General features: G+C 32.3%; 2 protein-coding genes across 2 annotated transcripts; both read left to right on the top strand.

Moving 5' to 3' along the window:
• Positions 1–521: 521 nt before the first annotated feature.
• On the top strand, positions 522–5381 carry LOC110712538 (outer envelope pore protein 21B, chloroplastic-like). Its single transcript, XM_021891008.1, has 5 exons — positions 522–706; positions 1489–1560; positions 1789–1950; positions 2385–2483; positions 5105–5381. Exons 1-5 carry the CDS (start codon positions 614–616, stop codon positions 5186–5188), a joined length of 510 nt encoding a protein of 169 aa, XP_021746700.1. The 5' UTR covers positions 522–613; the 3' UTR covers positions 5189–5381.
• Positions 5382–11270: 5889 nt separating this feature from the next.
• On the top strand, positions 11271–12257 carry LOC110712537 (RING-H2 finger protein ATL80-like). The gene is given in 2 exon segments (XM_021891007.1): positions 11271–11788; positions 11791–12257. Coding segments are annotated over 2 exon segments (540 nt in total). The 5' UTR covers positions 11271–11490; the 3' UTR covers positions 12033–12257.
• Positions 12258–14637: the final 2380 nt, after the last annotated feature.

Below are 14637 nucleotides of genomic sequence, written 5' to 3'. Positions count from 1 at the left end.
ATTGGGCCACGTAGCATGGGTATTTTTACCCAAATCAGCTCCCATTCCATATTTGGTAACGTATCAAGTATTTTGAGACGGACGAAAATGATAATTGTGTAAAGTATTATGGGACGGAGGGAGTAAAAAAGTGATGTGCTATATTGAGCAATTTAATTTAAAGTTTGTTACTTTATAAATAAAAATAATCAATTACATTATACTAGCGAAACTTGAGGGACACTTGGCAGTATAGTATAAAAGTTTTCCCTCCAAAATAACTTACTAAAAAAAACTTACCCTAATATAAAAATTAGAGTTGTATCTAAAGTAATTATGACTTTTTCCTTGTACAAAATTTAAATTAAACTTCATTAAATATCAAATTGCCCAAAATAACTATTACTTGTTTAATTATTTTCTTTCGCATATATTTCATAATTTTTTAATACAAAGTCTACTTATAATATTTTATATCAATTTTTTTTTGGTAAAATTTATTATTATTGTAATTATTTAACAACCGAAGATAAAATCCCTTATATCCGTTTGTTCACCATTCTCTTCTCAGTTCTGACCTTCCCTCTTGTTCTGAGTACTCTTGAGCAAAAATACAGCAAAGAGAGAGATAATTATGGAGACTTCTCTAAGATACAGTGCTGATTCCAAATCTCTCAGAATTCATGCCAAGCAGAAGCTTCCCATTGATTCTGACACTTTCTTGCAGGTTTTTCTTCATTTCTTTTCTTTTTCACTTTTGTTGCTCATAATTTTTATGCTTTAATTTTGTTTTCTACAGATTTATATTGCGTTATTATTGTTTTATGATTTTATAGTTGCATGTTTCAGTTAATTGTTAGCTTCCATTGCTACTGTAAATTTATTTTTATTATAGTTTTGAATTAGGTTTTAGTGCTTTTAATTTGTTAAGTAATGGCTGAATCTCTGCAATTCTGTGGTTTTATTGGATTATGACGTTATGAATGAAAAATAAGCTGAATTATACAATTGTAGGATAAATTATTGTGCTAATTATTTGTGTGGGTGTGGAGAATTTAGCAAATTTTATCATGCTGGTGTTCAGAAATTGTTGTAATATGTAAATGTGTTGGCATGATAGAAGAATGTGAAATGGGTAAAGAGAGAAATTGCTGGTTTTACAGCGAAATTCCTCACCTTTCGAGCTGCACTTGATTTGGCTGATTTCGTTCGAAGGGTCTCTGAACGTTTGAAGATAACCCCTTTTATAAAATTTACCATGACTGTATTTGGGGTGAACTACATTGTGCATTGGAGACTATTTCTTATCTGTTTTTCACTCCTTTACTAGGGTTTGGAGTGCCGGTTTTTTTTTTTCACAATTTGTTGGATTATATCTGTCCTCAAGTTGCTAGTTGTATCATTGTATGAGGTGCCATTGGTTATGCCTTCGACCTCTCAATCTCTTATCTATGCTGTATTTTCCAGTTTTCGTTTTATGATATTCGGAGGGTTTTTCCTTTTTGTCAGGTTCATGGAGAGCTAGATACAAGATATGGGTCACCAAACTTCTTCTGTGCAATGTTGAGGCGCTTCTATAATGTATGCTGTTCCATAAGCTATCTTGCTTCACTCAATTTATAAGTTTCTTAGGCTTTGTTCTTTTCGGGTTCTGGGCTCAACAAATAAATCTCTTTTCTTTGTGCCCTTTTTTTGATATTATATAATGTGCTTGATTTGACAAGTCACATTGATTATTTGACAGTCTGAATCATCTAACTTCTTTTTCTTCTTCCTCTTTGTTCGCATGACAACTATTTTAATTGATAGCAACCACAACTGTCATCCAGTGTTGGCTTGGGGGTGCAATTTGATAAGCATGAGAAGCTTGGGTACACTGCTCGTGGTAAAATGGCATTCCCTGTGACATCTAATGACTCAATTAGCTTTAACGTCAAGGGACGATGCGAGATTGACAAAGAGTTTAAGCAGGTTAGAGTTGATTTACAATTTCTCTGCTCAGTTTTTATGACAATTATGCATTTTGGAGCATCCGCATATGTAGCTCAAGTTTGGTAACATCCCCCTTCCCCCAGTAACCAAAAAAAAAAAAAAAAAATCAAATTGGAACTAGGAAAGAAAAGGAGTTCAGGAAAAGTGACTGACAACCTTTTCCTGACATTACCTACCTATTGTGTGAGATTTGCTATCGTTGAGAAGGAAACTGACTATGTGTAAATATCTTTTAAGTAATTTTATTAGATACTCAAGTGTATCTGCAGAGGCACCCCCCACTCTCATGAATTAAGATTGTATCCCTCCTTCTGTATGTTGTATGGAATTTTTGTATCATTTTTCTAGGTGAAAAGCTTGAGGTCCTTTTATTATTTGTTAAGTTTCTTATCTTCTTCCCCACTCTTTTGTAGAGGAGGGTCAGGGGAGGTGCTGAATTCACCTGGTGCATTTTCAATTTTCAAAAGGAACAAGATCTGAGGTTCAAGGTTGGCTACGATGTCACTAATAAGGTAGGCCTTATAATTGTTCATGTCTCTTTATTAAAAAATCTAGTATGCTTCTCTACATATCACCTCACTTAAAGAGTGACTTACAGTTAGTCGTGGTAGTGCTAGTTTTTACATTTGATTCAAAAATATATCTTCTAAATTTATTTCTTAGTCCACCATCAGTAAATGTATATGTGGGAAATCACATTAATTCAATGAAAAATAACCCATTTGACCTTCTTCTGGTACAGTTTAAGCAACAACCTTCTCTGACTTTGGACTTTGTTGAAGAGTTAAAGCCTAATTGTTAATATTCAGTAGAGGATTTTCTATCTATCTAAAATTAAATTGAAATGATATTAATTTTCTTAAAATAAAATAAAATTGGAAACAGCTCTTAAGCTAATTATTGTATTTTGGAGGCTGACAGGACAATTCAGTTTTGTGCATTCTCTAGTTTATAAAACATTTGGACTTCTGGATTGGCGGTCCAATCCAAAAAGAATGTTTTTTTTCTTCTAAGAAGTAGACTTGTCCATGTTGCTTTTGGGTTGCACAATTGCACTTGGGAACCCTAAGGAGGAGTTCATTAATTTTCTTGTCTCCATGGCTTGTCCATATGTGTGGACACATGAGGTGGCTGGCTGCCTCTTATTGTTGTACCCTAGTAAAGTGGTATAGTATTTCTTCAAGGACTTCATTAATACAATTTCCCCATGTAATTGATGATATTAACTTAGCTGTTTCTTGTAAACTTTGTCTTTCTTTTAATTAACAAACTTTTACAAAGATTACAATAATTTTATTTGTTTCCTGATGTATGCTTCGCAATAAACTCCTCCTTTCACTGTCCTGATGGTTAATATAGAATAGAATATGACAGTAGATGTATGAAGTGAAGTAGCATTTGATGCTGTTTCAAGCTGCACCTTCGATAACTTGGGGATATTGTGGAAGTATTAGGTGTTAATTTGGCTGCAATGTAAATATATTAAAACATAGTGGTGCAAATAGAGAGAACAGGGCTGTTACTTTGAAATAGAGATCTTTATTATTCACTTTGGTCTCAACTCAATATCACCATTTCCAAATTGTGATTAAGAAAAAAGCTATAACAGAGGGATAATTTCAAAAGATCGGTAACAAAACTTCCTCTTCTTTATATTGTGACATCATTTTTGGCCTGATTGAAATAAATAATCACTATCTGATACCATATTTAACAAAAATAAGGCAATTGAGCAATTAATATCTTTAATCTCAACCAGTAGAAGAATCAGCTTGATATGGTTTAACTTGGCTTTCCACTTATGTTGTGTTTTTTATAAAAAAAATATATATTTTGAACTTTAGCTTTGCAAAATAGCTACTTTTGTCCCAAGGCAAGTTTCTTGTCATTTTAAAGGATGCCCATGTGAATAATTTTCCTTTTCTGAATGCTTTGTCTATATTACAACATTTCCTACTACGCACAACCAATCACTAGGGTACATGTTTGAGTATACATATGACTTTATTTTCTTGAAAAGGAAAGGAGTTCTTTTGCGGCATTCCGTATCAATAATAGGATACTCCATCTGTTTTCAAATAAATGCAACAATTTGCATTTTCGGATATTTTGTTATTAATGAAACATACTTTATTTGGTTTGTTGTTTCCCTTTTCTATTTCCTCATCTTATGGTCATTTCCTCTTATTTATCTTCACCTCTCTCCTCATCATATGGGCCTTCTTCATATTCATCCCATACCTCTTTGGTAAGGTTAGCTAGATTTATACTTTATACTAATACAACTAAAAGACAAAATTTGAACCATTGGGGGGGGGGGGAGAGAGGGGTGATCATTAAACATGACCGGTTTTGCGAAATAATGTCCATGGTTAATACAAAATGCTTGAAAAGACGGTGTAAGACCTTGTCTTACTATGCGAAGTGATGACGTTATGATCCAACGTACTAAGTTGGTCATATACTAATCTCTCATAGCTCAGCCACCTTCTCATTCCCTAGTGATCCTTTCAAAGATTACGAATCCCACTTATGTTGTCTGGAATTCTGTTATGCATGCTTGTCTGTCTGATGAAGTGCATTAATTTGTGGCGAGCTACCTCTACTTATCCACACTTTCTTGTTGAGTTGGTTGATTGAATGGTCGAACCCTTATAAGCTGTGTACTTATTGGGATTTGTTCAATGATGTTACTTTGACTTAATTATCTCCAGTACTCGTTGTGTATGACCTGACACTTAATTTTTCACCTTGACAGTTATGTAGAGGAAAAGATGAGAAATGTAAAATGTATGTAACTGTAATGTGAACTTTTTTACAATGTGAACAGTCATTTGATAGAAATTTCAACCAGAACTTGCAAACAAGTAAACGTATATTGTACGTGTGTGATTATAACGGGAAAAGACATGCAAAAATTGTTCAGAATCAGAAATATGTTTCATGTATGCTGGACCTGTGTCTGAGTAACATAGGATACTTCATATTTGTGTCGGCTCTACCTCTGTTGCCTGTTGGATTCTTGTTATATCTGCTTTCCTCAGCCACCAAACTTTACTCAGAGCTGTGTAGCCAATATGTATTCCTTTTCTTGTATTTTAATTAGCTCTACTTTACCCTTGTATCTCTGCAGATTCCATACATGCAGTTCAGAGAAAATAATTGGACTGTCAATGCTGATGCAAAGGGCAGGTGGAATGTTCGATATGATTTGTGAGAAAGGATAGGTCATCTATATGAAAATTTTGGAGGTTAGATTATGATATAGACCAGGAGAAGCACTTTTTTGTGTGTTAATCTGATGGACAGCCATTTTGCTGACCATATTCATTGATGTTCTATGTCCAATGATGAGTTTACTTTTGTAAGTTAGTTATTGAAATGCTGCCCATGTGAATGTTCTTGTCTCATCACCAAACTTTTCCGCTGTCAGGGTCTCTTCTATATCATATAGCACCTTCATAAGTCGTAGATTCCTCACAAACACTAAAGTTTAGTGCACCTGAGTTGATGGTGCTAGGATTGTGGGCCTTTCACCATTAGTGTTTCACAAACTCAAACAGCAAGTACCCACTACAGAACCTTTCATACCCATACCGTTACAAAAGAGTATGCCCTACAGCTATGCTCGTGGTCTCACTAGAAAATGACCCATGTTTCAATATTTGTTCTCATTCATTTGTGACCACATTGGTGGGATCTGAGCCCTGAACACACACTCTTTTCAGTTAGATATTTGGAGATTAAGGTTTCACTGTTTCAGATTTTGGTCTAAAAACTAGATTTAGCAGCCCGTATTTTCCTCTTTTCATCAAGTTATGGTTACTAAAAATAAACAGACATTGGAAAAATGGCTCTTGATCGATGATGGGATAAATATTGAATTTTTGCGTGTTGTTAGTGGGTGGCCTGAGTATTAGGATATTCCTTTATGGAGAAAAGTTGCTTATTGGGTAAGAATTTGAAGTCTTGAGGATAAGGTCTCTACTGCTTTCTGATGGAAAAAAGGGAATTTAACTGGTAGAGGGATTCTTCTTTTTCTGAAAGCAGTTTATGGGATAAGACTACGTGCAAAGCTCACGTGGTGTTTATGATTATAACACTTAACACATGGTTGTTGTAGTTGGAGGGAGGAGGTGATGTAAGCTTACATATCCATTACGAGTAGGAAAAAAAAGGTGCTACAGTTTAAGTCTTAAGTTCGGTTTATTTGGAGCAACCTTGAACAAAATAAGGGGTATTTTGGGGCGAGTGGACTCTTGGAGATGGCGGTATACCTAGAGTTGGCGAAATGGTAACTGGGCCGTGTTCATGTTTGGTTTTGTGTTCACCTAATGTGTCAAATTTTAGGTAAAAAGTAGGATAATTGCATAACATGACAAAAATTACCTAATTAGGTCATGTTTGGATTGATTTGGGTTCACTATCTTCAAATTCGTATCGTGTTGTGTCGTACTCCATATCAATGATTGGCAGCTCTAGGTATACCATAAACAGCCTTGCAGTGTGAGGCCTTGAGGGTACTATTTGGTGTAACAGTGGCAATTCCCCCTTTTACTTTATTGCACATTGATGCAGTGATACCCACATGGAGGATTGGACCCAAGGGATGATAAATCCATCTCAAAGTTAGGATAAAAAATAAAATAAAATCTAATCTTGAGGTTATCTTTCATATTCCTAACATGCTTGTATATAGTATAATTTCAATTTAAATAGGAGAGTACTTTAGAAAGAAACTTTTTGGATTAGATGATTTTGCAGATTTTTCGGATGAGGTTATCAGTTATCATGTTCTAATTGATTCTATATAAAAACATGATTGATGATAAGGTCTATTATAAGTACTATATAATTTCCTACTCTAGGTCATTAATATCCCACCCACTTTTTTTTTTTTGAGTCAAAAGAGTCTGTAAGTTTGCGTATGCCTTTTTCATTCCCATTATCAGTTATTCCTTTGACGATTGTCACTGTTTATTATTAGATCATTATAACGAGATCTTAACTTACTTAGACTAAGGAAAGTGCTGTTGGTAGTTTGCTTAGTCAGTGGAATCCAACATCATATCCGCCTATCATCGTAGACTGATCGACCTTACCTTATATGTACTCGGAATCACTTTCTCTATTCCACTAAGATTATCCCATTTGACCCCTTTTTTTTAATGAGGTTACGCGAAGGGTTGTTCGAGAACAATGATAGTGGTCAAAAGGCTTCACATGGGATGATGGTGGTGGTTTGGCAATGGGAGTAGGAGTGAAGCTTGTTGTGGTCAATTTGAGGTGATTTGAAACGTAATAGCCATAATAGGATAGATAAAGGTGTCATGCCGTTGGATCTTATTTTAATTAGGTACTGAAATGATATGGCAAAAGAAAATGAATTTTTATTATATCAAACGTACCAAACTTTTCAAAACATTTTCTTGCGGCTTCACATGCCCGATAAAGTAGGTTATATCAATAGCATGACATTTGTCTTTCTTATGCTTTTGAATCAACTTTTAAGCTAGAGCATAAAGTAGGACGGAAATTGTAATGTAACTTCTCATTCTCTTGTAAGTGAGCTTTAAGTAAATTAGGAATAGAATTAGCAAAACAAAAAAAAATTGCGTTTACAAACAATATTGTGCAATGTCTATTATACACTTGGGTGTAATTTGTATAAAAATGACGAATTTTTTAAACTTATTTTTTTCCTCATTGTAGTTTGTGTTTGACTGTCCGAGATAAGGAAACTTTACTTAATATTATCGAAGTGTTGCTAATTTTTTTTTTTAAATCTAAACTGTGCTTCAATTTATGCTTTGACAACCTATGTAGACAGCTTAGTCCTAAAGTGAAAATGGGACAATCTGTAAGGAGTGTAGAGAGTACGTAATAGTTAGATACTAATCAATGAGTGGGTATAAGTATGCTAAGGACACACCATTAATGTAATAATATGTGCAATGTGATACATTTTGTTAAGTGGGTCTAAAATTTATAAGCTAGAGTTGGATTTACACATTTGTCGAAACACAACTTTGACCATTAATATTTTTAATTAGAGGTTAGTAAAAATTATGAAAAAAAAAATTTATAAAAGTAGACATTATGACAAATTCAACAACATATTAATATGATTATATTTATATATTATATATTGGTAAAAAAATTAAGTCAATGATGACCTATGAATAGTGGAATTTTTCAACTCTAGCTTATAAAAAAAACAGAGGGAATAATTTCTAATTTTTATGAGTGTTACTATTAACAAGCTGATTACTATATACAAATATATCTTGTTGTCCATTAGCTTAACTGCATAAATAAAATTAAGAATAATAATATAAGAAAATAGTCATGCTTTGGGCATTTGACAAGGTAGTCAAGCAAAAAGGAGTGAAGAAGAGTTCTTGTGCAATACTTGAGTTGCGTGAAAGATGCAATATCCTTGGTAGTAAGTGGTAACCGCGCCGAAAGGAGAGAAGCGGGAGTTGGGAGATAAAGATTAACAAAACATAAAGATTCACTATTAAGACCCTTTATAATATACTTTTTATTATTAAAGTAGAATTGTTTTGTATTTTTTCTATAGACTAAAGTAAAAAATCTAAGCATATGTTAATTGTTATAGATTAAAAATAAGAAAAATTATTTTGTTATTATACATAATTAGAATGCATCTGTGCCAATGCACATGATGTATCATCAATTTACGGAGGATCATAAAATTAAGATTTTTTTTGTTTTCTCTATCAAAATATACAGAAAATATCTTGTTTCTTGATTGATACTGATTGAAAATATTACTCGTAAGTGAGATGATTTTCTATATTGATTTTTTTTCTTTAAAAAAAAAAAAAACTTTTCATAAGATACTCTTGTGATTTGTACTTTGTCATATCCATGTCCCCCTAAGTTTGAAATGGCATTTTACCGTCTCTATTTCGTATCCATTTTCATGTAACCTATCCGTAAAGCCTTAGAGGATAGTGTGGTAGGGCAAACTTTAGTTTAACGAAAGATCAAGTGAAAGTGTTGGAGATCCGTGAAGGAGGGAGGGAGACTATATGTTAAATTGCTAATGGAGTAGGATAAGGAGACTCAACAATGACGTTTTTAGTGTTGGAGGGAACACTACTCAAAAAAAAAAAAAAGGGTCTTTTGTTTCAAAGATAACACCCTTGTTTTCACTTTATCCAAGTTGATGATTCTCCTACGAGTATACCTATATATGGGATGCAAAAATTGGATCAATTCTTTATGTAATCTTATTAATTTTGAGACCTCAATTCTTTCAATAATTTGTACAAAGTTATTTAATCTTATTAATTGAAACTTATATGGACAAAATTAAATTAATTGACATTTAAGAAAAAAAAAAAACATAAATAAAAAATTAAGGGAGGGTAGTGAGATTAAAGAGAACACTAATTTAGTTACTTTAATTGCTATATTTTCTATTATAAGTATTTAAGTTGAGTGAAGAAATAGCGAAATAATTAGTGAAGTGTAGAAGTAACAAAAAAATATATTTTTCTTATAAGTTTCATACTATTGGACTCTTTAAATATGAGAAGAGTTAAAGATATGAGTGATGTGGTCCAACCTAATAAGCTATTTGGTGATATTTATAATGGCTACGAGCATCAAAGAAAAGGTGGTTGTTATACATGTTACATCAAAAACAAACTAAATTTAGTCTTCTAACATCATCAAGGAGTCGACTATAAAATTGTATGAGGTCAATCTTTTTTTTTTGTTTTTGGAATATAATTGTTGCAATAATTCTAATTAATGTACTCTTATATTTTGTCTAGTATTAATAATTGGGTTATCTTGCTACCAAATCATTGAATTATTAAGTTAAATTAGCAAAACTTATAGCGTTAGCGTCATTATTATATGTTCTTTTAGTTAATTTCATTCTTTAATTTAACCGATTATCTAATTTTTATGAAGTTTTACCCTTCCTTCTAATGTACATTTCACGACTTAGATTATCATACTAATTCTCTCATTAGACCAATAATATATATTCATTCATTAATTAGTTCTCTCTCATTCATCTCATAAGTTATCTAATATTTATGATCTTTTACCCTTCCTCTTGATACAACAGTACATTTCTCTAATTGGATCATTATACTAATTTATTTCGTTGAACCATCAATCTATATTCATTTAGCTAGTTATCTCTCTTTGATTCATCAATTGTCTAATTTTTAGATCTTTCACCCTTCCTGCTATTGATACCATTGTACATTTCACGTATTATATCATCATACGACTAATTAATATCTAAGACAATACACTTCCATACGAAACCAAACAAATAAAGAATTAAAATCAGTGTGCTGCAAGTAGATTTGCAGATATTATTTGTCTTTCCCCCTAACTTAAGGCCGCCCCTAATCCTCATTACCCAAATAAGGCAAATCAAAAAACTTAAAAAGAAATAAAAAGGGAAACACTTTTACTTCTTTAGTGAAAAAGATATTAGTACATTGCAGAATCTTATCCCTTTCACCCCTAAAATGATTAGAGCTCTTGACTTTTCTATTTTTAATTTAAAATCAAATCTCCTCTTTGATCGGACAATTAAGATCTATAATCTCATCATTATCAACTATTTTATTTTAGCTTAGTGATTATTCGATTAACTTACCCACAACAATGCCACTTGTTTTAGCTGGTTAAGTCACAAAACACTAATACATACTTACTAAAAAATAAGATCAACTGTGTCAACGCACAATTTTTAAACATTTATATACAATAACTCCATCTCTTAATAATACAAATATTTTTGCACAAAAATAAATAGTTTGAAAATACATATCAAGATACTAAGAGTAACTTAACAATATATTGCTAATACTTCGTTAAAAAAATTTATATGTATCTTAGTAAAATAAATACGTAGTATAAATAAATAAATCAAGATTGGTATATGATACGAAGTACTATACTACAAATTTATGCTAATTACACTTGAACATCCTTAAACAATACAAGTGTATGTAGTACACTAATACTTCGTACATGACCTGCTTTAAACCATATTTTATTTATTTATTTATTTAACAACGCAAAAAAAACTTATATCCGCACTAGTGAAACACGAAACATGAACGCTGAATCATAAACAAGGATGAGAAATAGGTATTACAAGTAACAATCTATAATTTAACCGTAACTAAATGGGCAACACTCCATCCAATCTGCAAGTCCGCTACACGATTTGCAGCACATTATCCATACACACACAATTGGATAAACTGGACGGAGTATAATCCTGTATAGACTAAAGAGTAGAATTACAAAGGGGTTTACAGAAATACAGACTACAGACGTACAGTAGATAAATGTTGCATTCACATTACACACCATAACAATTTTTTATTTTTTTTAATATTTATATATACACATCTCCCAATCTCGCTCCCATATTCTTTCCTTCCTCTGACCTCTTTCTCTCATCCAAATTTTCTCTCTCCTCCAAAACCTCTCTCAATAACCACCCTCAAAATGAGATTCCTCCGAAGCATAAACAACACCACCACCTCTTCGCCGCCGTCCTCCGACGACACCGAAACCGTCGACTCCGACTTCGTCGTCATCCTCGCCGCTCTCCTCTGCGCGCTTATCTGCGTCCTCGGCCTTGTCGCCGTCGCACGCTGCGCTTGGCTCCGCCGCTTCGCCGGTGGTGCGGCTTCAGCTCCGGCGAACAAAGGCTTGAAAAAGAAGGTTCTCAAGGCGTTGCCGAAGGTAGCTTACTCCGCCGAACAACACGCCGGTAAACTCTCCGATGACTGCGCTATTTGCTTGTCGACTTCTCCGCCGGCGAAGAGATCCGGATTCTTCCTCAGTGCGGTCATGGCTTCCACGTATCGTGTATTGACACGTGGCTTGGATCTCACTCTTCGTGTCCTTCCTGCCGTCAGATCCTCGCCGTTAGATGTCAGAAATGTGGCGGCGGTTTGCCGGAGAATTCGGCTGCCGGAGCTCCGACTTCGACAGATAATAATCATAATCATAATCACATTCATAATAATACTTTCTTACCTTAGCATTTTTAATTTTTTTAGGGGTTAGGTTTTTAGCTTAAGAAATTACCCCTTTTTCTATCATTTTCTCTTGCTAATGGAGTACAGTACATATTTGTGTGTATTTTTTTTCAATTAGTATAGTATATAGATAGAATTTATATATAATGAAATCAAATTATGTAAGATTTTGTGTTTTTAATTAAATTAATTTACCCCTAGTTGCCTAAAAGAAGGCACAATTCGAGCTAAGGTTTGTAACTTGTTATGGATTACGCCATAAACTGTGTTATTCGCACTCTTCATTTTATCGTACTCGTGTCCAACGCGATACACGAGTCCGATATTGAAACGATATTTGCAGTGAAGAGGATGGAAATAAAAGTGATTGGAACAGTAAAAGTTGTAGCGAGGAATCTTAATCAATTATCAAAATTTCTCGTTTCATCTAAATGTCCCTTAAATGGAAGAAGACAATTGGAGATTTTTTTTCTTTGAGCTTTATTTCTCTTTAGTCTTTAGGAGTATCTTTTCATGTTCTCTTAGCACTTTGCTTAATTAAGGGTCCCAACTTCCTAATGCTATGACATGAAAAAAGTAATTGGGTCCTATTATTGTCCCAAATGTGGGTTGATTTTACTCGTTAATTTCATGATTAGTGATTTTACTCGTTATTTTATTTTTATTCTTTTGACAAGAGTGATACTTATTTCTAATCATTAAGATTTTCTTTTAATCTTTTCAGGTTGAGGATTAGTCATTTGGCTTATTCGAAATGGTATTTTCTATGTTTGAGTAGATATCAGCTAACTTAATAGGTTACAAAATCTTTAAACAGCTATCCGAGATATATGATCAAATCTCTTTTACATTATGGCATGTCAAAGTCTATCTTTTCAAGTATTTTTAGATAATATTTAAGTCAAAGTAAATAGTCAATAGGGTAAGAAAGAAAAATTGGTGAGAATTGAATAACGAAAGTTCCCAATCCCAAGGGAAAGAAATTAGGAGCAAAAAATCGTGTGATTAGTATTAGTATGCTAATTTTTTGTTTCTTTTTGTTTGGTCGCATATTGAGTGAACTAGGTGGAGTGCAAATTGCATGGGAAAAAGATTAGTTGGCCAAGTTAGTTGTCTCTTGAATAAAACATCTTTGAAAGATCAATTTTTTATATTTATATACTCTATCTAATTTATTTAAGTCATGTATGAATTGTTCTTTCAAAAAAAAAAGTCGTGTATGAATTGATTATCTTTATTGACTTTCCAATTTTATGATCAAGTGTTGGCTATTTAAATTTTTTCATTAATAATGCGTGAAAATTTAAATTATTCAATGTAAATATTACAGAGAATCATATTCATTAATTTCAACACTAATTACCTCTAACCATCTTTTATAATTTCTATATATTATAGAGTATAATCTATATTTGGCAAAAGCTAACTAATGTCCCGAAACGTTAGATGATAAGAAGACTAAAAGTATAAATATTAACTTGAAATAAATACTAATTACACAGACCGACGTGTAATTTGACATACATTCTTAAATTAATAGCATTCTAGGAAGTATACTAGATTGTTATCAGACGTCTCAAAGGCGCTCGTTAGTAAGATCCTCTGTATTATTCCCTCTGTCTTACAAAGTATTGTATTTTCTTATTACTTTTTATGTCTTTGACTATGAATTTTAAATGAAATTGTGAAAAATGGATTTATAAAAAAACATTTTCCAACAAGATCCATAAAATCAGATTTCCTCCTAAACACATACAGTAATTTAAGTTATTTTTAAGGGAGCTAAATTAAAGAAATGCTTGCATTGGAATTATAAGCATGAGTGTCATTGGATAATAATTACATTAATATAATGCATAGTATAAATGTCCAATATCTTTTTTCATATATACTCGTATCAATTTGGAAAATCGAGTAGCGTACTCCGTAGGTATGCATGATTCGAGGATTACCTAGTTACGAACTACAGAGTATTTACTCGATTTTTCTTTTTTTTTTTTTTTTTTTTTTTTTTTTTTTTAACAAATAGATACATATTGTAGATTAGGAACGTCTTCTTGTAAGACCTTATCCTAATCTGATGATGGAAGAGTAATTCTCAAAGTTAAGACTATGATAAGAGCTATACGCCTATACATACATTCTCTTTGAGAAGAGAATATGATGATGGAGGAACATTAAATTATCAATAAATTTAGAATATTACTAACTTTTTTTTTTTTACAGAAGTACAGAGTACTAACTTTAAAGTTAGACTATTTCTGTAAAAATTATCAATTTTAAGCAGATGTAATATATTTCATTTGTTCCAAAATAACTGTTATGATTAAATTAAATACACTTGATAATACATCAGATCATAAATATATACAATAAAGTATCTATAAAGTGTATTCTTAATAATAATAACAATAATAACAATAGCAATAATAATAATAACATTTGAAAGTTCAAAACAAACTCTTATGAATAGTGTGAGGACATTTATACCCCTAAAAATGTTCGTTTACATATTTATTCTCAGCTCATTGATGTCGGCCGCCTATTTTTTTTTAAAAAATCTTATTAATATGTGCAAACACAATATATTTATTTACATATTTGCCCT

This window comes from Chenopodium quinoa, unplaced genomic scaffold (assembly GCF_001683475.1).
Source record: "Chenopodium quinoa cultivar QQ74 unplaced genomic scaffold, ASM168347v1, whole genome shotgun sequence".
NCBI classification, from domain to species: domain Eukaryota; kingdom Viridiplantae; phylum Streptophyta; class Magnoliopsida; order Caryophyllales; family Amaranthaceae; genus Chenopodium; species Chenopodium quinoa.
Note: the sequence above shows the minus strand (reverse complement) of the source record. Positions and strands in the feature narration are given on the sequence as shown.